Raw genomic sequence first — 24,219 nt, 5'->3', positions numbered from 1 at the left:
GAAGTAAAGGGGCAGATGTTGCACCTTCTGCGGTTGCATGGGAAGATGCCGTGGGAGGGGGTTGAGGTGTAGGGGGTGATGGAGGAGTAGACCAGGGTGTCTCGGAGGGAACGATCCCTGCTGAAAGCCACCGGGGGGTGAAGGGAAGATTTGGTGGTGGCATCATGCTGGAGTTGATGGAAATGACGGAGGATGATCCTTTGAACGCGGAGGCTGGTGGGGTGATAAGTGTGGACAAGGGGGATCCTATCATGGTTCTGGGAGGGAGATGAAGGTGTGAGGGCGGATGCGCGGGAGATGGGCTAGACAAGGTTGAGGACCCTGTCAACCATCGTGGGTGGAAAACCTCGGTTAATGAAGGAAGACATGTCAGAGGAACTGTTTTGGAAAATGGCATCATCAGAACAAATGCGACGGAGGCGAAGGAGCTGAGAGAATTGGATGGAGTCCTTACAGGAAGCGGAGTGTGAGGAGCTGTAGTCGAGGTAGCTGTGGGAGTTGGTAGGCTTGTAATGCATGTTGGTGGACAGTCTATCACCAGAAATTGAGACAGAGGTCAAGGAAAGGAAGTGTCAGTGATTCCGCAGGGATCGTTCCCTCCGGGACACCCTGGTCCATCCCTCCATCACCCCCTACATCTCAACCCCATACCACGACACCTTCCTATGCAACCGCAGAAGGTGCAACATCTGCCTCTCTACGTCCCCCCTCCTCACCATCCAAGGACCCAAACACTCCTTTCAAGTGAAGCAGCATTTCACTTGCACTTCCCTCAATTTTTTTACAAATATATTTTTCTTTTCCCTATTTTTAAAATTTATTTCAATCTACTGTATCATCGCCACCTTTTACCCCATTTCGATCCCTTCCCCCCACCCCACCCGGGCCATCTCCCACTTGCTTGTCCTGCTTTCTACCCTTAATGTCCCCATTAGCACATCCTTTAGCTAATATCACCACCGTCAACACCCCTTTGTCCTTTTGTCTATGACATCTTTGGCAGTCTCTTCTTGGCCTCCACCTATCACTGGCCCCCTATCGAGCTCTACCTGTCCCACCCACCCCCCTCTACCAGCTCATATTTCATCTCATTTCTATATTTCTTAGTTCTAATGAAGGGTCATATGGACTCGAAACGTCAACTGTATCCCTCTCCGCTGATGCTGTCAGACCTGCTGAGCTTTTCCAGGTATTTTTATTTTTGTTCAACACAGACAAATGTGAGGTAGTACATTTTAGTAGGAAGAATAGGGAGGTCATTAATTACTTGGAAGATGCAAGTCTAGGTGGGGGTGGTGATGGTTTAGTGGTATTGTCGCTAGACTAGTAATCTAGAGACCCAGAGTAATGGTCTGGGGACCCAGGTTTGAATCCCGCCACGGCAAATGGTAGAATTTGAATTCAATAAAAATCTGGAAAAGTCTAATGGTGACCATGAAGTCATTGTTGATTGTTGTAAAAACACATCTGGTTCACTAATATCCTTTAGAGAAGGAAATCTGTTGTCCTTACCTGGTCTGGCCTACATGTGACTCCAAATCCACAGCAATGTGGTTCACTCTAACATGTCCTCTGAAATGGCCTAGCAAGTGGTAACAAACCGCTACAAAGACAAAAAAGGAATGAAACTGGACAGACCATCCGGCATCAACCTAGGCAACTGAAATGACAATGGCAACAAACCCTGTCAACCTTGCAAAGTCCTCCTTACTGACATCTGGGGCTAGTGCCAAGATTGGGAGAGCTGTCTCAGACTAGTCAAGCAACAGCCTGACATAATCATCCTCACGCAATCATACCTTATAGACAATGTCCCAGACACCACCAGCATCATTCCTGGGTATGTCCTGTCCCACTGGTAGGGCAGAGATGGCAGCACAGTGGTATAGAGGGAGTTGCCCTGGGAGTCCTCAACACCGACTCCAGACTCCATGAAGGTCAAACATGGGCAAGGAAACCTCCTGCTGATTACCAAGTACCGCCCACCTCACCTGATGAATCAGTGCTCCTCCATGTTGCACATCACTTAGAGGAAGCACTGAGGGTGGCAAGGGCACAGAATGTACTCTGGGTGGGGGACTTCAATGTCCATCACTGAGAGTGGCTCGGTAGCTCCACTACTAACTGAGCCCTAAAGGAAATAGCTGCTAGATTGGGTCTACGACAGGTGGTGAGAGAACCAACAAGAGGGAAAAACATACTTGACCTCATCTTCACCAACCTGCCTGCTGCAGATGCATGTGTCCATGACAGAATCGGTAGATGTGCAGTGGTCACTGTCATTGTGGAGACAAAGTCCCACCTTCACATTGAGGATACTCTCCATTGTGTTCTGTGGCACTACCACCGTGCTAAATGGGATAGATTTAGAGTTGTACTCGAACACAATTTGCAACCTCATGGCCTGTCACATCCCCCACTCTACCATTACCATCAAGCCAGGGGATCAACCCTGGTTAAATGAAGAGCTCAGGAGGGCATGCCAGAAACAGCACCAGGCACAGCTAAAAATGAGATGTCAACCTGGTGAAGCTATAACACATGCATGCCAAACAGCATAAGCAAGTGACAGACAGAGTTAAGCAATCTCACAACTAACTTTTCAGCTCTTTCTTGGACTCGAACTCAAGTTCTGTCGAAGGGTCATGAGGACTCGAAACTTCAACTCTTTTCTTCTCTGCCGATGCTGCCAGACCTGCTGAGTTTTTCCAGGTAATTCTGTTTTTGTAACAGATCAGATCTAAACTCTGCAGTCCTGCCACATCCAGTTGTGAATGGTGATGGACAATTAAGCACTCACTGGAGGATAAGGCTCCACAAATATCCCCATTCTCAATGATGGAGGAGCCCAGCACATCAGTGCAAAAGATAAGGCTGAAGCATTCACAATAGTCTTCAGCCAAAAGTGCCGAGTGGATGATCCATCTCGTCCTCCTCTGGAGGTCCCCAGCATCAGAGACGCCAGTCTTCAGCCATTGTGATTCACTCCACGTGATATCAAGAAACGGCTGAAGGTACTGAATACTGCAAAGGCTGTGGGCCGTGGCAATATTCCGGCAATAGTACTGAAGACTTGTGCTCCAGAACTTGCCGCGCCCCTAACCAAGCTGTTCCAGTACAGCTACAACACTGGCATCTACCTGGCTACATGGAAAAATCCAACCCGACCAATTACTGCCCCATCAGTCTACTCTCGATCATCGGTAAAGTAATGGAAGGGGTCATCAACAGTATTATCAAGCGGCACTTGCTTAGCAATAATCTGCTCACTGATGCCCAATTTGGGTTCCAGTAGGGCTGCTCAGCTCCTGATCTCATTACAGCTTTGGTTCAAATATGGACAAAAGAGCTGAACTCCTGAGGTGAGGTGAGTGTGTGACTGCTCTTGACATCAAGGCAGTATTTGACAGAGAATGGCATCAAGGAACGCTAGCAAAACTGGAGTCAATGTGAATCAGGGGGAAAACTTTACTGGTTGGAGTTATAACTAGCACAAAAGAAAGACGGTTGTGGTTGTTGTATGTCAGTCATCTCAGCTTCAGGACATCTGCAGGAGTTCCTCAGGATAATGTCTTAGGCCCAACCGCCTTCAGCTGCTTCATCAATGGCCTTCCTTCTATCATAAGATCAGAAGTGGGGAAGTTCACTGATAATTGCACAAGGTTCAGCACCATACATGACTCCTCAGATGCTGAAGCAGTCCATGTCCAAATGCAGCAAGGCCTGGACAACATCCAGGCTTGGGCTGACAAGTGGCAAGTAACATTCGTGCCACACAAGTGTCAGGGAATGACCATCTCCAGCAAGAGAGAATCCAACCATTGCCCCTTGATGTTCAATGGCAAGACCATCACTGAATCCCCCACTATCAAAATCCTGGGGGTTACCACTGACCAGAAAATGAACTGGACTAGCCACATAAATACTGTGGCTACAAGAGCAGGTCAGAGGCTACGAATCGTGCAACGAGTAACTCGCCTCCTGACTCCCCAAAGCCTGTCCACCACCTACAAGGAACAAGTCAGGAATGTGATGGAATATTCCCCACTTGCCTGGGTGAGTGCAGCTCCTACAACACTGAAGAAGCTGGACACCGTCCAGAACAAAGCAGCTGCTTGATTGGCACCACATCCACAAACATTCACTCCCTCCAACACCGACACATGTAGCAGCAATGTGTACCTCTACAAGATGCACCGCAAGAATTCACCAAGGCTCCTTAGACAGCACTTTCCAAACCCATGACCACTACCACCTAGAAGGACAAGGGCAGCAGATAGATGGGAACACCACCAGCTGGAAGTTCCCCTCCAAGTCACTCACCATCCTGACTTGGAAATATATTGCTGTTCCTTCACTGTTGCTGGGTCAAAATCCTGGAACTCCCTTCCTAACAGCATGGGTGTATGTACACCACATGGACTGCAGTGGTTCAAGAAGGCAGCTCGCCACCACTTTCTCAAGGGCAACAAGGAATAGGCAATAAATGCTGGCCCGGCCAGCGAAGCCCACATCCCGTGAATGAATAAAAAAGAAAGGGGGTAGAAGAACAAAGGAATCTTGGATTACAAATACATCAATCACAAAGTTGCACTACAGGTTAGCAAGGCCATAAGAAAAGCAAACTAGGCTTTATTTGTAAAGGGATAGAATTGAAAAGTAGGGAAGTTATGTCAACACTAACAAACCTTGGTTAAACCAAGAGTACTGAGTGCAGTTCTGATCGCCAAATTATAAAAAGGATACTGAAGCACTGGAGAGGGTGCAGAGAAAATTTACAAAGATGATACCAGAAATTCACGGGTAATCAGACCAGTCAAGGACTGACAAGCTGCATCTCTTTCTCCTTTGGGCAAAAAAAGGCAGCTGAAAGGTGACTGAATAGAGGTATCTTAAATCATGAAAGGTTTTGATAGATAGAGCGGACAGAGAGAATGTTTCCGTATGTGGGTGGAGCATACCTCGAGGCCATTACTAAAGGATGGTGACCAAGAAATCCAATAGCGAATTCAGAATATACTACTTAACCCAAAGAATGTTAAGAATGTGAAACTCGCTATCACAGCGAGTGTTGAAGCTAATAGTATAGATACATTTAAGGGGAAAATCAGATAAGCATTTTAGACAGTTACGATTGTAGATTTAGATAAGAAAAGATGGGAGGAGGCTTAAGTGGAGCATAAATCCAGCATGGATTGGTTGGGCCAAATGACCCGTTTCTCTACTGTATATCTTACGTAATCCTCGATGTCAAGACAGCATTTGACTGAGTATGGCAACAGGAGTCTCAGTAAAAGTGAAGTCAGTGGGTATCAAGTGAAAATCCTCCAATGGCTGGTGTAAAACCTGGCACAAAGGTTAATATTATGGTCCTATATTAATAAGATATTTTCTATTGTCAAGGAAGCTTCTTTAAATATTCGAAATGACTGGCTTACTTTATCCCTTTTTAAAAAATAGGGTTGTTGGAAGAAATTTACGTGTGTCAAGTATGCAAATTGGCAACTAGCTGCAAGAAATCTCTCTGGAATATAACTGCTCATAACAGAATGCAGAGAATGGTAATAGAAATTTGACACTAAGTAAAAACAAAGGGGATACTTATGCACATACACCACTTTTTCATATTATTGCAAGTGGATCTCCATGACATTGCTTCATGGTCAGATAATATTTGCTCATGAAGAGTTGACAACATACTCTTTTATATGAATAGGAGCAGTGTAACATGTAATGCAATCCATTATCAAGTTGAAGCATTGTTGCCTAATTGCTTTTAAGTAAACAGTGGATGCAATCAGATTAGGATTAAATTGCTGTTCAGACTTGAGGTTGAGGTGGACTTTGCCTTCATTTTGTTTCAAGAAGAATGATTTGTATGTTTGTTTAAAAATAACGTGGCTTATGCCTCAGATCAATAGCCTTTGCAATTGTCACTCAAATTTGTGTTACGTTTCAAAAATAAATGTGATGGAAAAAGATGACAATGAGGAATGTATCCTAAAGATAGGTGGACTAGCTGTGAGTTCTTCACAATAATCAGATTATACAATATTATTCAAAGAGCAGCATTTTACCATGTAAAACAGCACATTATTCTGACACAAAGATGAAGATGTGTTCTTTAAGGATATCAATTCTGATGGACATTTAAAGGTTTTTCCAAAGTCAATTGCTGTTGAAGCTTGGGGCCAGCAACTTTATTTTGCTTGTGGGTATCTCAAAGGCTACAGGCATTCCAGTTTATATATCTGTTTTTAAATTCTGCGGGAGGGAGGGCATATTGCTATATATTCTAAACACTTTTTCTTTATTACTTAAAAAAGTGTGACAGAATTTTTTTATAAATGCAAATGTTGTGTGTTCCTGGACAGATCTTTGTAGACTACCCTTTGAATTGTGACAGAAATTTGTGTGACACAAAGTATGAAAAACACAAAATGCAAACTGATATTATTTTACAATCAGGTAGATAAAATAGTCTATCCATTGCACTTCATCCTGTTATAGATGCAAAATAATCTTTTGTTAATTTTTACTGATTCCTGAAGAAACCAATTAGCTACTGATTCACCTTAGGATATGCCTACTTAGGTCAATTAAACTTAGAAATCTTAAAAGAACACAAATCTACTTCAGTGAAATAAATACATCATGCACAAAGGCATAACTGCACAGCTCTTATATTAAAAAAATGAATCCTGTAGCAGTAACACCACCACAGGATATTCACAAGCATATTCTAAAGTTTGTTGATGAGACTAAACTCTGACTGGATAATGAATGTACTGCAAACTGACCCTTTCAAACAGATCTGGAAGAAGCTGTCAGAAACTTGTTCAACTTACGTTTACAATAAATTATTTTTCCCAGAGCTCGAAACAGGAAGAGAGATTGGTCCTTGCTTCCAATGGTGGCCAGGCCACCTCCCTTTTCATTTGCCTTTGAAGATTTCTCTTTATATTTTCTTCTTGAAGACGTGCCCACCTTGACTAACGTTTTTCCTTTATGGCTCTGTGTCTGATTTTGTTCCAATGAGCAACCTGAGTTGTCAGAAGATGATCATGTTTATGTGCACACAGACATACATAAAGAGTTACTGCAGTTGTGCAATATGCTGCAGTACAAATCTGAAGAAACCATTGTGTAGAAGGTGACCAGTTGAAACAGAGTATTAACACTTTAAAATCTATTATACGTAAGTACCTTCAACATGTTCCACATTTTAGGATCAAGGTACATAAAAACAATTTAAAAAGTGGCAGAGTTCATCACTGGAACTACTCACATTACAATCACATAACTGATACAACATCATATACGTTTCAATTTTTCTACTTTTCCCTCTTAAATACAGGGGCTCAAGCTGGGTACCAGAAGCCTTCTGGTGCTGTGACAACATCACCTATATTCAAATGTGAACCTAGGTAATTAGTACTGGCAGGCTATTTGACTGTGGAAATGGTCACAGCTCAAGCTGTCTCATCCAGTTCCTGGATACCTTTGCAGCAGGTACTGTTGTGAAGTGATCAGAAAAAGAATGGACTTATTCTTATGCTTCATAGCTCAAGTAAGCTGAAACAAATTGTAGCATCCATATCCCTGCTGCAGCAGAATGGAAAATGCCCACATAAACAAGTCACCTTATAATTACAACCCCTGCCTATAGTGGTGTTGTAGTGCCTCACTTTTGCATCTTTAGTTCTTCAAGCTGTACTGTGCTCTAGCCAACTCTACCTTTACTTTCCAAAATGCTTTAAGTTTTGCCATTTTGCTATAAATAATATAAAACAAAGTACCGAATAAAATAAAGACAGAATGCATGATTTTAAAATGAGGGCTGAACTAAATCTGTGAAGCCCGGTCCTGTTATTCCTTGCCCCTTAACTTCAAATCACCTGAATATTACTCTTGGTCTTAACTTCCAATGGGAAATTGACAATTTTTTTTTTTTTTTTACGTTCCACAATTAAACGTTTAGGTTCACTATAATATACTTAGGGTTGGATTATATGTTCCCCCACCAGTAGGGTTGGATTATATGCTCCCCCACCAGCAGGTTTAAAGGCAGGGAGCTCGCAAAATCCAGCGGGTGATCTGCCCATCATCTACTTGCCCTCCCCTGTCCCTACTGCAATTTTACCAGCAGGCAGGTTGTTGTTAGGTGACCCACCCTCCAGTGGGTCAATTGAAACCCTGAAGGGGGCAATCAATACCTGCTTAGGGGCCTCATCTTGTCACCAGTGCAATTTAACTGGCAACAGGAGAGGTCCACACCGAGCACCGAGCCTAGCAGGTTTCCCTGCGTGGACTGGTCCCTCTGTAACTGGCCTCCTGGAGGGCTCCCCATTCAACATATTACCCCCCGCTCCCAGTTCCCCTCCCCACCCCATGATCTTTAAACGCCGGACCCCACCACCCCTTGCTGGGGCCTGCCAGTTTGGCACCCAGGGAAACCTCTGACTCATTTGTGCTGGATTCAGTGTAGTTTGCCTCCTCAAGCCACAAGTGCTGTACCAGCAGTGGCCACTGCTCCCAGTGGCACTGCTGGTACTGGAGAACTGCCGGCCTCTCATAGTCCAGGTGATCTCCAAGGCAGGACTTCCTGTCCGAAGGGAGGTAGTTCTGCCTTCAGTCTATTAACAGCCAATCAATTAAGGGTGGGCTCCCCCCAAATTTTTTTAAGCCAGAGGTTACGGCCAAGGGACACAGCACTCAAAATCCAACCCTTAATTGTTTACAACATGCTGGGTTCCAAAATCAATGTTAAATATAAAACTTTGTCCCAAATATTAAAGAATTAATTGACTAATTCTGTATTGTTAAAAAAAAAGTAATTCTGTATCCCTAATATATTTATGAAGTTAACTTATTTTAATTACCTTTCACTGAAGTAAACTGGAGGCTGTTTATTGCAGTTCTGATATCTCCTGCACTGCCTTTACAGAGCAACTCCAACACAGTCTTGTCAGGAACAATAGTCTTCCCATCATTCTACATAGCAGGATATTAAGCAAAATAATTAACTGTTCCCATTCTTTTAGATAAAAATATTTAATCTTACCACCCAATCTACTGGCTGGTTAACATCAATATGTAGAACTGATCGTATAACATTAGCTTCATATCAATACATAATTGAACACAAGATATCCATTTTGTCTAAAAACTTAGACTTTGCAAATACAAATTCAATTATAGAGCAGAGTTGAACACAATATGCAAAATGTAAATCTCATTGCATATTGACAAAACGTCTGTGTAAGGCACATTCAAGTAATCATGAAAGCAGTTCTAATCAGAGATGCAGATATATTTCGACCAGACTGGTCCCACTTCTCTCTTTAGTATGGAAGATCTATATTTTTTCCTCATAGCTCAAATCTTTTAAAATTTGGGATTGGGTCTGTTCTTCTCTGTCCTTACCCAATATATCACTATTAAGGCATGGTGCCCAGAACTGAATTTAGCACTCCAAGTGTGACCTGACTAGATCACTAAATCCTCAGCACAATTTTGCTCTGGCTACATATCAAGAATTCTATCAGCATTTTAACTTGCTTTGCCTCTTGGTCCAGAAACTGAAAGTGAACAGTTCACTATTACACAGTGGACATCTGTAACTAAATTATTTGTTTCAGGTATTTATTGTTGCTTAAATTTAAAAGAAAGGCGTATTCAACCAAGAACCCTCATAAAAGCATAAATTACCAAGAGTCTGTCTTGTCCATTGTACAATATTGAACGATTAGAGAAAATTTGGAGCAGACATTTTGTACTTATTCGAGCCTTGGTTCAAACATGGACAAAAGAGCTGAACTTGAGGAGAGGTGAGAGTGACTGCCCTTGACATCAGGGCAGCATTTGGCTGAGTGTGGCATCAAGGAGCTCCAGTAAAGGTGGAATCAATGGGAATCAGGTGGAAAACTCTCTGTTGGTTGAGTCATTATTGAGGTCATTCATCTCAGTTCCAGGACATCACTGCAGGAGTTCCTCAGGGTAGTGTCCTTGGCCCAAACATCTTCAACTGCTTCATCAATGACCTTCCTTCCATCATAAGGTCAGAAGTGGGGATGTTGGTTGTGTTTGCACAACGTTCAGCACTATTTGCGACTCCTCAGATACTGAAGTAGTCCATGTCCAAATGCAGCAAGACCTGGACAGCATCCAGGTTTGGACTGACAAGTGGCAAGTAACATTCGCGTCACACAAGTGCCAGGCAATGACCATCTCCAACAAGAGAGAATGTAACAATTGACCCTTGACATTCAATGGCATTGCCATCACTGAATCCCCCATTAACAACATTCTGGAAGTTACCACTGACCAGAAACTGAATTGGACTAGCCATTTAAATACTGTGGCTACAAGAGCAGGTCAAAGGCTAGGAAACCTGTGATGAGTAACTCATCTCATGAATCCCCAAAGCCTGTCCACGATCTACAAGACACAAGTCAGGGGCATGATGGAGGACTGTCCACTTGTCTAGACAAGTGTATCTCCAACAACACCCAAGAAGCTCGACACCATCCACAAACATTCACTCCCTCCACCACTGATGAACAGTGGCAGTATGTACCATCTGCAAGAGTACTGCAGCAGCTCACTAAGGCCCCTTAGATAGCAACTTCTAAACCCAAGACCACTAGCATCGAGAAGGGCAAGGGCAGCAGACACATGGGAACACCACCATCTGAAAGTTCCCCTCCAAGCCATTCACCATCCTGACTTGGAAATATATCACCATTCCTTTATGATCACTGGGTCAAAACCCTGGAACTCCCTCCCTAACAGCACTGTGGGTGTAACTACAACACAGACATGGCAGTGGTTCAAGAAGGCAACTCACCGCCAACTTAAGGGCAATTAGGGATGGGTGGTTAGCCAGCGATGCCGACAAATGAATAAATAAACGAATGAGCAAATCAATAAATAAATAATTTTAAAAACAAACAAGCTTTCCTTCAGTGACGACTGCAAGTTCTTTCTGGTGACATCAATGGAGAGTCCTCTCAGTCCTATTCATGACGGGGTAGTTTCCACTTTGGGCACAATTGGTGATTCCAGTACAAATTATGCTCAAAATTGTTACCGCACAAAGCCATTTGCATATTGTCAAATTCAAAATCTTACATGAAGCAGCACAATCAGGCAGCATTTTAAAATAGTTTTTTTGCTTGAAATATATCAATGAATATTTTTTAAGAGAGAGGCTTGTTGAGAATTTTTACAGGTGGCTGGAGTCTTGCCTGCCACCCGAAGAGTTGGCAGGGAAACGCATCCCCAACAAACCCTGATGCCCTACAGCCATTTAACGATCCCAGGAGCATAAATTGGTTCGAGGCTGGATTTCCGTCCCTTACACAGGAAGTCCCACCTCAGAGCTCCTGCCCAATTTGTAGTCACAAGATTCTAAGTCCTGGAGTCAGGATGGAGACAGCTGTGGGGGTCTCGTAGCAGGGATGGGAGTGGAGGTCCAGGGCTGGGGGACCTAATGGCAAGGCCAGGCAGGGAAGGAGTACCCATTGAAGGGGGTAAAAGGTTGGATGGGTTGGGGGGGGGGGGGGGGGGGTGAGTGGCAGAAAGGGAACCAGTGAAGGAGGCACACACTTGCCACCTTTCCCACCACCCCCATGCCTCATTCCCGAGGCCCAAGCAGGCCAACTTGCCAAGTTTTCCACCCCCCCCCATCCCCCACAGAGTCCAGGAGTCTTCCTGCCAACTAAAAAATTGAGACCAGATGAGAAATAGTCCTTAACAGCCTCAAGTAGGGTGAGATTTGGTGGGCAATGCTAGGCCTCACCAGCACACACACCACCACTCCCCCACCCCCCCAGTGGGGGGGGGGGCTAAAATTTTGCCCGTGGTCAAGTTTGACTCATCCAGCTGAAAATGGTTTTGTTGCAAAAGAAAAAAACAATAAGCATTTAAAATCAGTGTCAGTTCATCTCCTGGGAGTAACAAGATTTTAAATCACTGAAAATGACTTTTAAGAAAATGCACAAAAATGTTTAGTTGATTGTGGTACGGCAGTCAATTCCAGAGTAAATTTTTAAGAAATTAATTTAAACGTACCAATTAGTGTCCTTGCTTCAGAAGTTCTAGCATAATTTGTATAGCCCCCTCAATAGCCTGTGTACAGTGCAATTACCAGAATTTCCCAATAATGATTCATTCAGCTTGGGGCTGTGACTGGTTTTGGAGGTGGAACCTGCTACCAGCGTGATTAAAATTAGCAGAAAAGATCTTACAAACTTAATTTTACATCCAAATTGCATTTGGTACAATTCGTCAGGTCTTTTGTGTTGGTTACACTGATTGGGAGAATTGCATTTGAAAAAAGAACTTGTGTGCAACAGAGCAGAAACTCAAAGACAATATCATTGAAATTTAAAAACAAAAAACTGCGGATGCTGGAAATCCAAAACAAAAACAGAATTACCTGGAAAAACTCAGCAGGTGAAATTTATGTTGCTGCAAAAGAAATTCGAGACAAAATATCTTCTTCCAGGCTGCCTTTTAACTAGTGACTGCAACAACGGACAACTGAGGCATGCCAGTAATAAGACAGATTTACAATTTCTAGGATTATGGAGCTAGATTATTAGAATATATGTCCACATTAAACTTCCATTTTATAGGAGACGAGAGGCACGGTGAGTTAGCACGATGACTGTTCATTTCTAGCATCTTAGTTCAAATCCAATCCAGACCAGCAGTTTGAAAAGAAACAGGCGCTCACCTTCATATTAGGTCCTTACCACACCTCTCAGAACAAAATGCTTTCCGTACAATTAATTACTATAAAAAAGACACAAGTGCAGTGACCGTTTTGTTGGAAAAATATAGCGCCCATTTTGTGTACAGTAAAAACACTAAGAGCAATGAGATGAATTATCAATTTTTAGTGGTAATCGTTAAGGGCACAGAATTCCCTGCTCTACTTTGAATAAGCCCCATCTAAACCAGATCTCTGCTTTGATCTCTGACCCAAAGTACAGCACGCCACTCCTTCAGTCTTACAATGTAACGTCATTTTAGGTTATGCACTCAAATCTAGTTGTGGGTTTTGTTCTGAGGGAAGAGTGCCACCAACAGAACTAAGATGACCCACCTGTCCACTGGCTACAAGGACCTACATGTAAGTTTGGAAAGTGACTTGAGTGGACATGGATTTACAGCACAAGACCATCCCCAGATTAAAGTTAATTTGCAATTTTGTTTATAGACAGCACAGGAGGGAGTATGTGTAGTAAAAAATACCACATCAATGCAGCAGAGTTTGGGGCCAGGGCAAATTATTGGGCCAAAATAGGGTTTCTTTTACCTTCTTGAGGGCACTATCTTATCCTGGAGTATAGTTCCACAGGCAATCTTCTGGTCCCTTACTTGTGTGGCCATTTTTAAAAATGTTTGTTCATGGGATGTGGGTGTCGCTGGCTAGGCCAGCATTTGGAGTCACATGTAGGCCAGACCAGGTAAGGACAGCAGATTTATTTCCCTAAAGGACATTAGTGAACCAGATAGGTTTTTGCAACAATTGACAATGATTTTAATGGTCATCATTAGCCTTTTAATTCCAGATTTTTATTGAATTCAAATTCCACCATCCGGTGGGATTCTCAGAGCATTACCCAGGGTCTCTGGATTACCCATCCAGTGACAATACCACTGCACCACCGCCTCATTTGAGAATCTAGATAGTGGGTGTTGGCAGGCTGTTCAACTCTACTTTCTAGCAGGAATCACTGGACAATGTTCAGGAGTATGAACTTTGGTTAATTATCCCCTCCCCTTTAATTGAATGACACTGACACAAGCTGTAGTCCTACTCGCATCCCAAAGTTTGGGTCCACACAGCACATCTCTTAGATCAAACCCAAGTCCCAACTTGTATAGCTGAGCATCACTACAGAAAATAAATATATAAACGGGGTAAACAAACAGAGGGAGGAATTCAAGGGGGACATGGTGAGAATTCAGAACAAATGTGTTCCGATAAAAATAAAGTATGCAATTCCCAAATCTGGAGCCCCTGCATGTCAAGGAGTGCTTGGGGTAGGATAAGGCAAAAGAAAAGGATATGCTTATGTTAGATACCAAGGGCTAAATACTGCAAAATGTCTAGAGGAGTATACTAGGTATAGCAGTAAAAGTAAGAAATTAGGAAAGCCAAAGAGAAGGCATGATAAAATACGGCAAAGTAAAATTAAAGAACCTAAAGATGTTTTAAAATTACATGAAGAGCAAGGGGTGAAAAAAAAAAACACAAATGTGTGGATTTATATATATCTGGAAAAGATTGACAGGCTGGGTCTCTTTACATAAGAGAAGGCTGAGGGATGACTGAATAAAAAGGTTTTTAATATTATGAAAGCATTTGATAGAGTGGATACAGAGAGAATGTTTCCTCTTGTGGGGAAAAGCACAACTAGAGTCATTAGTATAAGATAGTCACCAAGAACTCCAATAGGGAATTCAGAAGGAACTCCCTTCCTCAAGAGTGTTAAGAATGTGGAACTCTCTACCACAGGAAGTGGTTGAAGCTAATAGTATAGATGCACTTAAAGGAGTAGGAATGGCTGGTTAGCTTGGCAGATTTAGAACAGGAAAGATGGGAAGAGGCTCAGGTACAGCAAAAACACCAGCATGGACTAGTTGGGCCTAATGGTCTGGTTCTGTGCCATACATCCTATGAAATTTAAGTATGGAATCAGCCACAATGGGAAGCACATTGAAGAATTTTTACTGTGCACCTAACAGTCTATGCCCGATTTGGGAGTTCCATCGTAGCTTCTTTTGCCACTGATGTTGTGGATAAAAGCAGGCTCTGTGGTGGTACAAAACTACACAGTTCAGGAAGATCAAGTTCAATCACCATTCTCTGCTCAGTTAGATGATTTCAGTGCTTAGGTCACGTCAGAATTCACTAATCCATGCTAGTGAGAGAAGCTTGATTGCTATTCTGTGATCTTGCCAAGTCGTTTTGTGGATAAGACAGGATTGAGACTGGTTGCAGTAGTCCTTCCTGATTGATAATCTTCTGACTCTCACTGTGAAGGCTCTTGTAAGAATTATGATCACTTTCATGAAGCACCAGGGAGCTGCCAGAATCTACAGAACCACAACCAGCACAGATCACAGCACCTTCAGGTTCTGTGTAAATTCTTGGTAATCAGAACATAAACTTGAAGTCATAGAAGTTATGTAAAGAGCCATGGAGCTGATGTTTAATGTTAAATGATTGAGTTATTGGACATACTGGAGAAATTGTGGCTCATGAGTCTTGAAGGGAGGCAACTGAACAAGTGTTCTTAAATGAACTAAACAAAATATTAAAACAACATAGACTAGGGTAATCCAGAGCATTACTACTAGGTATCCCAGGATACAAGAACCAAATGTGGGACATAGGTTAAAACTGATGAAAGGGAAGCTTAGGACAGTTGTCAAGAAGAATATCTTCATGAAATGAGCAATCAGTGGAATGGTCTTCTCAGTGGACAAAAGTTTAGATGCCTTCAGGAATCAGTTAACATGATTGGGCTGAGTGGGAGGAAATCGAAGTTCTGGGGAAGAGTTGGGGAATATAAAGTGGAAAAAATACAGTGTGCGCAAATAAGAAAATATTCCAATTTCCTGTATTATTTCTTCTAGGAGAAAGAAAGTTCTTTTGAGTCACGTTTGTTTTGCTGAACCACTTCCTGACAGCAGCAAAGCTATCCAGGTGCACCTGATGACTGTCTAGTGACTCCTGCTGTAAAGTGCATGTTTTTAAATTGTAAGGGAACAGCTGGGCTTGCCTATGATGCTGCCACAGTCAATCATCTGCCAACACTTGCTATCGAGGTTCATAGGGCCACTGACACTCAAAGAAACATATTCCAAAACACATCCTTTCAGAGAAGGGAGTAAACTGAAAAACTTGATTCTTAAAATAAAACTTACCTTACTGGCCTCTTGAGAAGCTATTCTACTTAGAACTTTCAACATGCTTGTGGGAGCCACAGGATTAAAACTGCCAAATAAGAAATAGGGGATATGTTTAATATAATAGATGATGGCAGAATGGAAATTAGACAGAGAATTTTGATTTGGAATTCAACTTTGTCAGCTTTCTGAATGCAACAAGATTAAACAGCTGATGAGGTCTCAGTGGCTTTTTATAAGGTGCGACTGAAGCATGCAGACCAGCAGTTTCCAGGTTCCACCTCTGGTCACAGCTAAATAAACTCATCTTAGCCATTTATAACAAATGAGGTGATAGAGTTGACCACAGACACAGACACAGGAATGTGCTGCTTGTAATCTTTAACCCTCCTTAAAGTGCATATATTTTGACATTGGATGAAGACTGGATCAAACTTGAGGGGAGAGCTGGCCAAGGTCGATTGCGTAAATAGACTCAAAATGGTATGGCTGCAAATCAACTTGAGAAATGTTTAAAAAAAGATTCAATTTCAACAAAAATTCATCGAAAAAGATCCATCCATGGTTTATTAAGGATACTATTAGATTTTAAAAAAGAGGCTTGTAATGTTGTATCAAGCCTGAAGATTTTACTGATGTCTAAAATTCTGCCAGAGGGACCAAAAAGTAGGGAGAAAAAATTATTAGGAGTAAACTAGCCAGGAATATAAAAAAAAATTGATTGTAAAAGCTTTTACAAGCTTATATTAAAAGTAGCTAATGTAAACATTGGTGCTTCAGAGGCAAAGACAGGAGAAACTATCGTGGGAAATGAGGAAATGTTGGAGACACTGAACAAATATTGTGTGTCTCTTTTCACAGTAGAAGACACAAACAATGAACCAGAAATATACAGCAACCAAGGGGCCAATAAGAGTGAGAAACTTAAAGTAATTAATATCAGAGAAAAAGTATGGCTAAAAGCCAACAAATCCCCAGAACCTGATGGCCTAAATCCAGGGTTCTAACAGAGGTAGTTGCAGAGATAGTGGATGCACCAGTTATATTTTCCAAAATTCCCTAGATTCTAGGACAGTCCCAAAGGATTGAAAGTTAGCAAATGCAACATGGCTGTTCAAGAAAGGAGGAAAAAAAAGAGAAAACAGGGAATTACAGGCCAATTAGCCTGACAATTATCAGGAAAATGCTGGAATCTATTATCAAGAAGTCATAATACAGGAGAAAAAAAATCATAGTATAGTCAAAGTAAATATGGTTTTACAAAAGGGAAATATGTTTGACAAATTTAGTTTTTTTTTTGAGGATGAAGCCAATAGGGTAGATAAAGGGGAACTAGGAGAAATTGTATACATGGGTTTTCAAAAGGCATTCAATAAGGTGCCACTAAACAAAAAAGTTAACATGGAAGATTAGCGCTCATGGAGTTGGGGGACAATACATGAGCATGGATGGAGGATTGGTTGACAAACAGGAAGCAAACAGGGATAAACAGGGTATTTTCCAGTTTGCAGGCTGTTAATTAGTAAAGTGCTGGAAGAATCAATGCTGGGTCCTTGACTGCTTACTAAAATGGAAGCAAACAGTGGGAAGATTTAAAGAAATGATCCAAAATTTTCAAAAATATTTTCCATTGACCAAAAACACCCAAAAACTCAGCAAGTTAGATCCACCTTTGGCTTACTAAGGAACTTGTGGATATATTATTCGTATTTGAATTAGATTATTCTCTTTTTTTAAAAAAAAATATTTGTACAGTTTCAGGAGTCAACCATTTAAGACTAAGACGAGAATTTTTTTTTCCACTCAAGGATTGTGAATCTTTGGAACTCTCTACCCAAAGGGGTTATGAATGCTCTGTCGTTCAGTATGTTTAAGGCTGAAATGGATTTTTGGCTTCTTGGGGAAATCAAGAGATACAGGGAGTTGAGGCACAAGATCAGTCAAGATTGTACTGAATGGCAGAGCAGGCTTGAGGGGCCATACTCCTGCTCCTACGATGTTAGACTTGGCTGCGATGTTTTTCATAATTGATCGGCCTGCTAACACCCAATGTCAAGGCCACACATGAAGAATCGAGATGTGAGCAAGACCCGTGGAAGATCACTGGCAAAAAAGTGAAACACTATCCCAATCAGTAGTGATGATTGTCAGGACAAGATAGAAAAATTACTCCCTGTAGTACTAACTATGGAGACTTTATAACTATTAATTTACTATTGCTGGTGAGCATAATAGAAATACTACTATTAGAATTTGCTATATTTCCTATGAACAATGAGATTTAAAATATTTTAAATTAAATTTTAAAATTCCAGATCACAACATGCTTATTTCAATGTACTCTGAAAAGTATTATTTTTTTACTGTTTTAAAACTATAAAGATCAAGCAAGTGGATACAAACCAAGCCAACAGAAATACACCATCACCCAAACATAGATTTGTCATTAGCAGCTCTGTTATTACTTGCCTGATATTAAAGACACCCAATTCCTCCTGGATATCCTTAGGGAAGAGTAACCGGTGGCCGCTGTCCCCACTTGCACTGTCAGAAATTATGAACACCAGTGGACATCTTGCTGTCTGCTGAAACCGCCTATAAAAATTTTTAAAGTGCTTAACTTTTTCAACTCAAAGAACATACACATTTTATTACTCTTCTTCCACAACATATTTACCATCAAAAGTGCTTGTATTATGAGATTGCACCAGCACACTAGAAACAAACTCTATGGGCTGAATAATCTCATCATTTGCTATACTATTTTATGATTCTATAGTCATTTTATACAGTATATACATCAAGGAACAACACACAAGCCTAGAACATTGCTAGACTTAAAATTGAAATAAGTTTAGTTTAAGGCTGTGAAATGTACTTAACCAAAACCATGTGTGTGAATCTTATGTAAATCACTCAATGGTTTACAACCTTGTTTTCACCATATAGAGTTCAATAAACAAGCTTTACCCCCAGTCAGAATTGTGCCCTTGAATGGTGTATAATATTTTTGTTTCAGTAGAAAAGTTCAAATGGCTGCAAATGTAAGGAGAACACAGACATGTACCCAACCGGGGAGACAGTGGTGTTCTGGTAATGTCCCTGGACTAGATATTCCAGACTAATGCTCTGGAGACAAATAAATAAATCTGGAATATAAAGCTAGTCTCAGTAACGGTGACCATGAATCTATCTTTGATTGTCGTAAAAACCCATCTGGTTCACTAATGTCCTTTAGGGTAGAAAATCTGCCTCCTTATCAGTCTGACTTACATGTAACTCCAGACCCACAGCAATATGGTTGACTCTTAAATGCCCTCTGAAATAGCCTAAGGCAGCACTCAGTTCAAGGGCAATTAGGGATGTGCAACAACTGCTGGCTTTGCCAGCAATGCCCGTATCCCATGAAAGAATAAAAAAAACTTGCAGGTCAACAAGTGGCCAACTAGGTTGCATTACAATGATTTGAGATGTAATCGCCTTGGAAGTTGGGCACTTGTGCATTTCACCTTGAACGTGTGCTGTGTTGATATACAGAAATGCATGAGATGAAATGCAAGAAATGTAAGCTTGTTTAGAGACGAGTGATAAATTTAAAATAAGTTGTTAGCAACAAATTGATAAGTTATACTGTTGGGTAGTCTTACCAAAATTCCTTAAATGCCAGCCTCTTGCACCTGTTCACAGAACTTACAGTTAATGTATACATCATGCTATCCAGCCACAAGCTCCTGCCAGGCATGGTGTAATATCATCCTATGGGACTGATATCCTTGAATGCCATAAAGGCAATCTTCCTCACAGCTACTTCACATAGCAGCATTTCCACTTTATCAGCCATGGAATTGTCTTGGCAGGGTCAGGTGCTGCACTATTCCATCACTTGCCCACCAATTTTGTTTAATTGCACTGCATTAGGTTCTCTTTGTTAATTTTTGCTTGGTATGTAACCTCCACGCCCCACCTCACCTAACCATTTTCCACCTTTGCAACCATACTAGCAGTCTTTTTAAAAGGCTGTAGTAATGTTTGTACCCAGTTATGGCCATTTACCTTTAAGCTGACATCTATTTGCATTCCAGCTAAAATGCAAATTTGCCATTCTACCCCTGCCACCCCAAACTAGGCTAACCCGCTGAGCAAGGAAAGGTCATGCAACTGAACAATTACACAAGTTAATTGTCCCTACTCACACCACAGTTGGGTAGTTTTTTTTAAATGACAGCTAAAAATTCTAGCCAACACTTGGTCTTATGCTGTATATTTTTGTGCTGTATATTGTCTTTTGGAAAAGGGGTGATGTTAGTGTAATTCCAGATATTATCCTTGTTCAAATTGTCACGTCCCTGTGTTCAATCCATGAAGGGGAGCAGTTTTTTGCTTGCAGAGGAAAGCCAGTTTGCACCTGCAAACAGATCTGTAGAACATGAAGGAAAAACTACTGGGCAAGATCTCAAAGAAGGGGGTCACAGTTTTGAATGCTCGAGGAGAAGTTAGAGAGATATAGTTATGTTTCAAGCCTGAACCATATGAGCAGCTGGATGGAAACAACCATTGAGGTCATGTGAGACAAAGATGGGAAACTCTGTTGAGGGTTATGGATTGTGGAAAGGCCTAAAGACAACTGCTGGAGAAAGAGCTGAACAATGAAAGCAACTTTAATAAAGCTGCTGTAGCGATCTGTTTTGTTCTGTTGGAGATTGAAATGAGACCAGTGAAAACTGTTGTGCTGAATGCTATGTTAGCTGCAATTATTTTTTTTTTTTTAAATTGTTGTTACCTTTTGTTTATTTGGGTGATTTAGACAATGCCTACCTGGGAATAACTGATTTGAAGTTAGTCAAAGTTTTACGGTTTTTTTAAAATGTTTTTAATTTCCATATATTAAAGTTGGCTGAATGGTAATTCTATAACTACTGCTTAGTACTTTGAGAAAAGTGATCAGAAAATTGAGAATGGATCAGTTTAGTTCATAAATAAATATCTTTTCAGTGATTAATAATTACTTTGGAAAACTTACCGCAAGATATCATGCATGCATGAAGGTTCTCTATAAAACTGATTAGGAATATCCTATTAAGAAATAAAAGTCATCAATAAAACAACATATTTAGTTTCATCTAAATAAACAGAAAGGTCTGATATCCATTGTAAAGTTCAAACACTCTCAATGGTATTGAATAATCAGCATTTTGGCATTCTAGAATATCAAACAGTCCCTACTGTAGAATTCAATTTTAACTGAGTACAGAAGATACTTCAACATTTAAAAATCGAAATAGAAAACAATCTTACATATCACTCAAAAGATTAATACCAACCCTGCCATTGCCACCCGCCCCCCCCCCACGAAATAGGTACATCATTTCAAGGGTCAACTCTTTCTCTAATGAACACTGAATTCAAAAAGATTGTGCTCACTTCCACAAGAATCAGTTTTTTGTCTGTCTCCAGTCCATCTCCCATCATCTGGAGCTTTTTGTATTTGTTGGCTCGTAATAAAAATTCTTGAAATAGTATAGACTGTGACTTGCTGACGTATACCTGAAAACTTGGTTCTGAGGTAAATCAAAAGATATATTCACATAGATTGAAAAAAAAAACTGAAGTTCACATTCTATCTAATTAGTACAGTTTATACTTATCAACATGAAGACATGTGTCATTCTATGGAAAGTCGCATCTGAGACTTTTGCGCTTGGTGGGTGATTAGTAATTTAGAAATTCAGAGCTACCAATGTCTTCTGATGTGTCAGCTGAAGGGCTCCTTTTCAGCTTTGTGACCCGGCCAGCAAGCATTCAGAAGGAAGCCAAAAAAAGAAAACAAACATTTTGCCTGACGAGTAACAGAAATATTGCATTTTTTCTCCCTTACTTAATGCCCACCACCCCGCCCCCCCTCACCCACTGTAATATTTACCTTTTGACAAAATTAAAAACATCTGCTTATGAAAACAAAAGATATGGTGATAATGAGATCTGGATAAGTGAGAAACTAAAAGTGCTTTATTAAAGACAGAAACAAACTATTAAGGATTTTGCCCTATTACAAATTGGTACTGAAATTAGGACCAAAGTTAGTTCTAAATTACCATCATTACTCATCCTCATCTTGCCCCAAAGAAGCAAGCACCACAATTTTAGCTAATCCTTCTTAAAATTAGATGGGGATAATGGAGGGTTCTGTAACCTTTCTCATTGCTCAAACACATCACACATTGGCCTAATACTGAGATCACCAAAGGATCACACCAACTGCCTGAGGATTGTCAGAAAACAAATAGCATTTTCAAATTAATAATGGGCAAAATTAAACATACATACTAGGAACAGGAGTAGGCCATTCTGTCCCTGCTCACCATTTGATAGGATCATGGCTGATCTTTTAATGGCCTTAACTCAACTTTCCTGTCTATGCCCCTATACCCTATTAGGAGATCAAATGGCAATTTGAAACAGTTAACAGGGATATTGTCTCCACTTCTAGTTCTCAGTTTCCTCTAGGGTCACATCTGTTGTCATAAAGTGCAATGAATACATACCCAACAATATTTATGATCAAATAAGCTAATCTTAAAATGGGCAATGAAAAGTTGCAATAGATCACACATTGCTGTTTTGTGCATAAATCTAGAATCTATGTTGTGTCATAACCTTGTATGTGTGACAAAGCACAGCACTGTTTGATGATTCACTTGTTTAAAAAAAAAAGCTCGCCCTCAGTTGATAGAACAACTAAGTTATACAGATCGAAAAAAGAATTTCAGTTTTAATCCTTGGCCATAAGCCTGCGTAATGAAGCTGCAATAAGATCAGTCTCTGAACAACATACACACATATGCACACACAGTTGGCCAAAATCTGCTTACCAGGATTAAAGTAGTCTTTAAATTCATCACGGTTTTTAAATTTGTTCTCTGATAAAGGGTTTGTCCATTCCAGTAGCTGAATTCCCAGCTCCCTTACAAGAACTTGTATTGTAGCAGTCTTGCCAGTGCCAGCAGCACCAGTTAGTAATAAGATGGAACCACCCTTTGGTACAAAAATACATCATATATAGGTTCAATAAAGATACATATGTCAGAGAAATTCACAAGACTCTTCTGTTATTAAATTTCAAACTCCAATAAGGCAGCAAGTGAACAATATGCTACATCGCAAGGAGGATTGGTCAATACTCTTAATAAGTTAAAAGTAATTGTGATTAGTTTGATTCCCAAGCTCTCCAATGGCTCAACTGGTTAGAAAGGAATAACTGAACCACAAAGACCAGCAAGTCCCAGGATTGTATATAGAACTGGTTGGTTTCAGCCAGAATGGTGGCAAGGACACTACAATTGGTCTCAGTGCCCAAATATTAAAGATGGAACAAAACTTACAAAAAAAAAATGAAGGGAAAATATACTTCCAAATGGTACACTTTGTATACACTACTAACAAGGAGTTAATGATGAAAACATTATGGGAACTGGTTTGCAATGGAATGGGAAAGTAAAATTAGAGTCAAATAGTGATACTAAGCACTACTGTACAAAGGAAAATGGTCTTTTCCTTTTACTCACTGCACACAGGTTTATAACATCCATGTGATTTTCAGTGATCAACAGTAAAGGGAGGGCAGGTTGATAAAGTGGCTTGAAAGGCATTCAGGACTCTGGGTTTCAAACATAGGGGCACAGTAGAAAAGCGAGGAAGTTATGATGAGCAAATTGTTGTGAATATCTAGCTCGTGATTCATGTTAATACTTCAGTGGTAATGTTTAACTCTGGGAAGATTATTGTTGTGAAGGTAAGGCAATTAAAATGCTGGGCTTTTGTGACTGCATGAATATCCAAAGAAATGGTAGTTCAGAAGGTTACCTAGGTTTGTTTAATAGAGTCAGAATAGAAGAGATGAAGCTTTATATAAAGCATCAGATGGACTTAATTAGCTGGGGAAATTATAAATGAGGGATAATTAACTTAAAGGTAGGTTTGAGGATAGCCCAGTGCAGGGTATGTTGTCATGGAGGTAGGTGGAGCTTAGGAAGGCTTTGATGTTTCAATTAATCAGTGTTTGCTGGGAGAGGTTTTTAGTTGCAGTTTGGATCTCTTGGACTGGCTTGCAGCTCATAGAGAAGTTCACCAAAATTAGAAGTTAGACAGACCTGTGTTGTAAGCAGGGTAAAATACTAACTTCATCATTGACCGCTTGGAAGATGGGTGAGGCTTAATCTCAGTTTGAAGTTTGTGGGGAACAGAAGCAGGAAGATTTCCTGGTTTGAAGCTAACAGGAGAATCTACAGTAGA

At 40.8% G+C, this 24,219-nt stretch overlaps 1 protein-coding gene across 1 annotated transcript in view; it reads right to left on the bottom strand.

The window, feature by feature from the left end:
- Window positions 1–24,219, bottom strand: part of rad17 (RAD17 checkpoint clamp loader component) — a 68,469-nt gene that overhangs the window by 24,292 nt on the left and 19,958 nt on the right. The window contains exons 5-11 of the mRNA XM_041186442.1: window positions 22,800–22,962; window positions 21,352–21,488; window positions 20,951–21,003; window positions 18,400–18,525; window positions 15,949–16,018; window positions 8,883–8,994; window positions 6,849–7,043 (exon numbers count right to left, since the gene is read on the bottom strand). Coding sequence (XP_041042376.1) covers window positions 6,849–7,043; window positions 8,883–8,994; window positions 15,949–16,018; window positions 18,400–18,525; window positions 20,951–21,003; window positions 21,352–21,488; window positions 22,800–22,962 — 856 coding nt within the window. The remainder of the gene's footprint in view (window positions 1–6,848; window positions 7,044–8,882; window positions 8,995–15,948; window positions 16,019–18,399; window positions 18,526–20,950; window positions 21,004–21,351; window positions 21,489–22,799; window positions 22,963–24,219) is intronic.

This window comes from Carcharodon carcharias, chromosome 4 (genome assembly GCF_017639515.1).
Source record: "Carcharodon carcharias isolate sCarCar2 chromosome 4, sCarCar2.pri, whole genome shotgun sequence".
NCBI lineage: Eukaryota > Metazoa > Chordata > Chondrichthyes > Lamniformes > Lamnidae > Carcharodon > Carcharodon carcharias.
The sequence above is the reverse complement of the archived record's forward strand: the minus strand, read 5'-3'. Positions and strand labels throughout refer to the sequence as shown.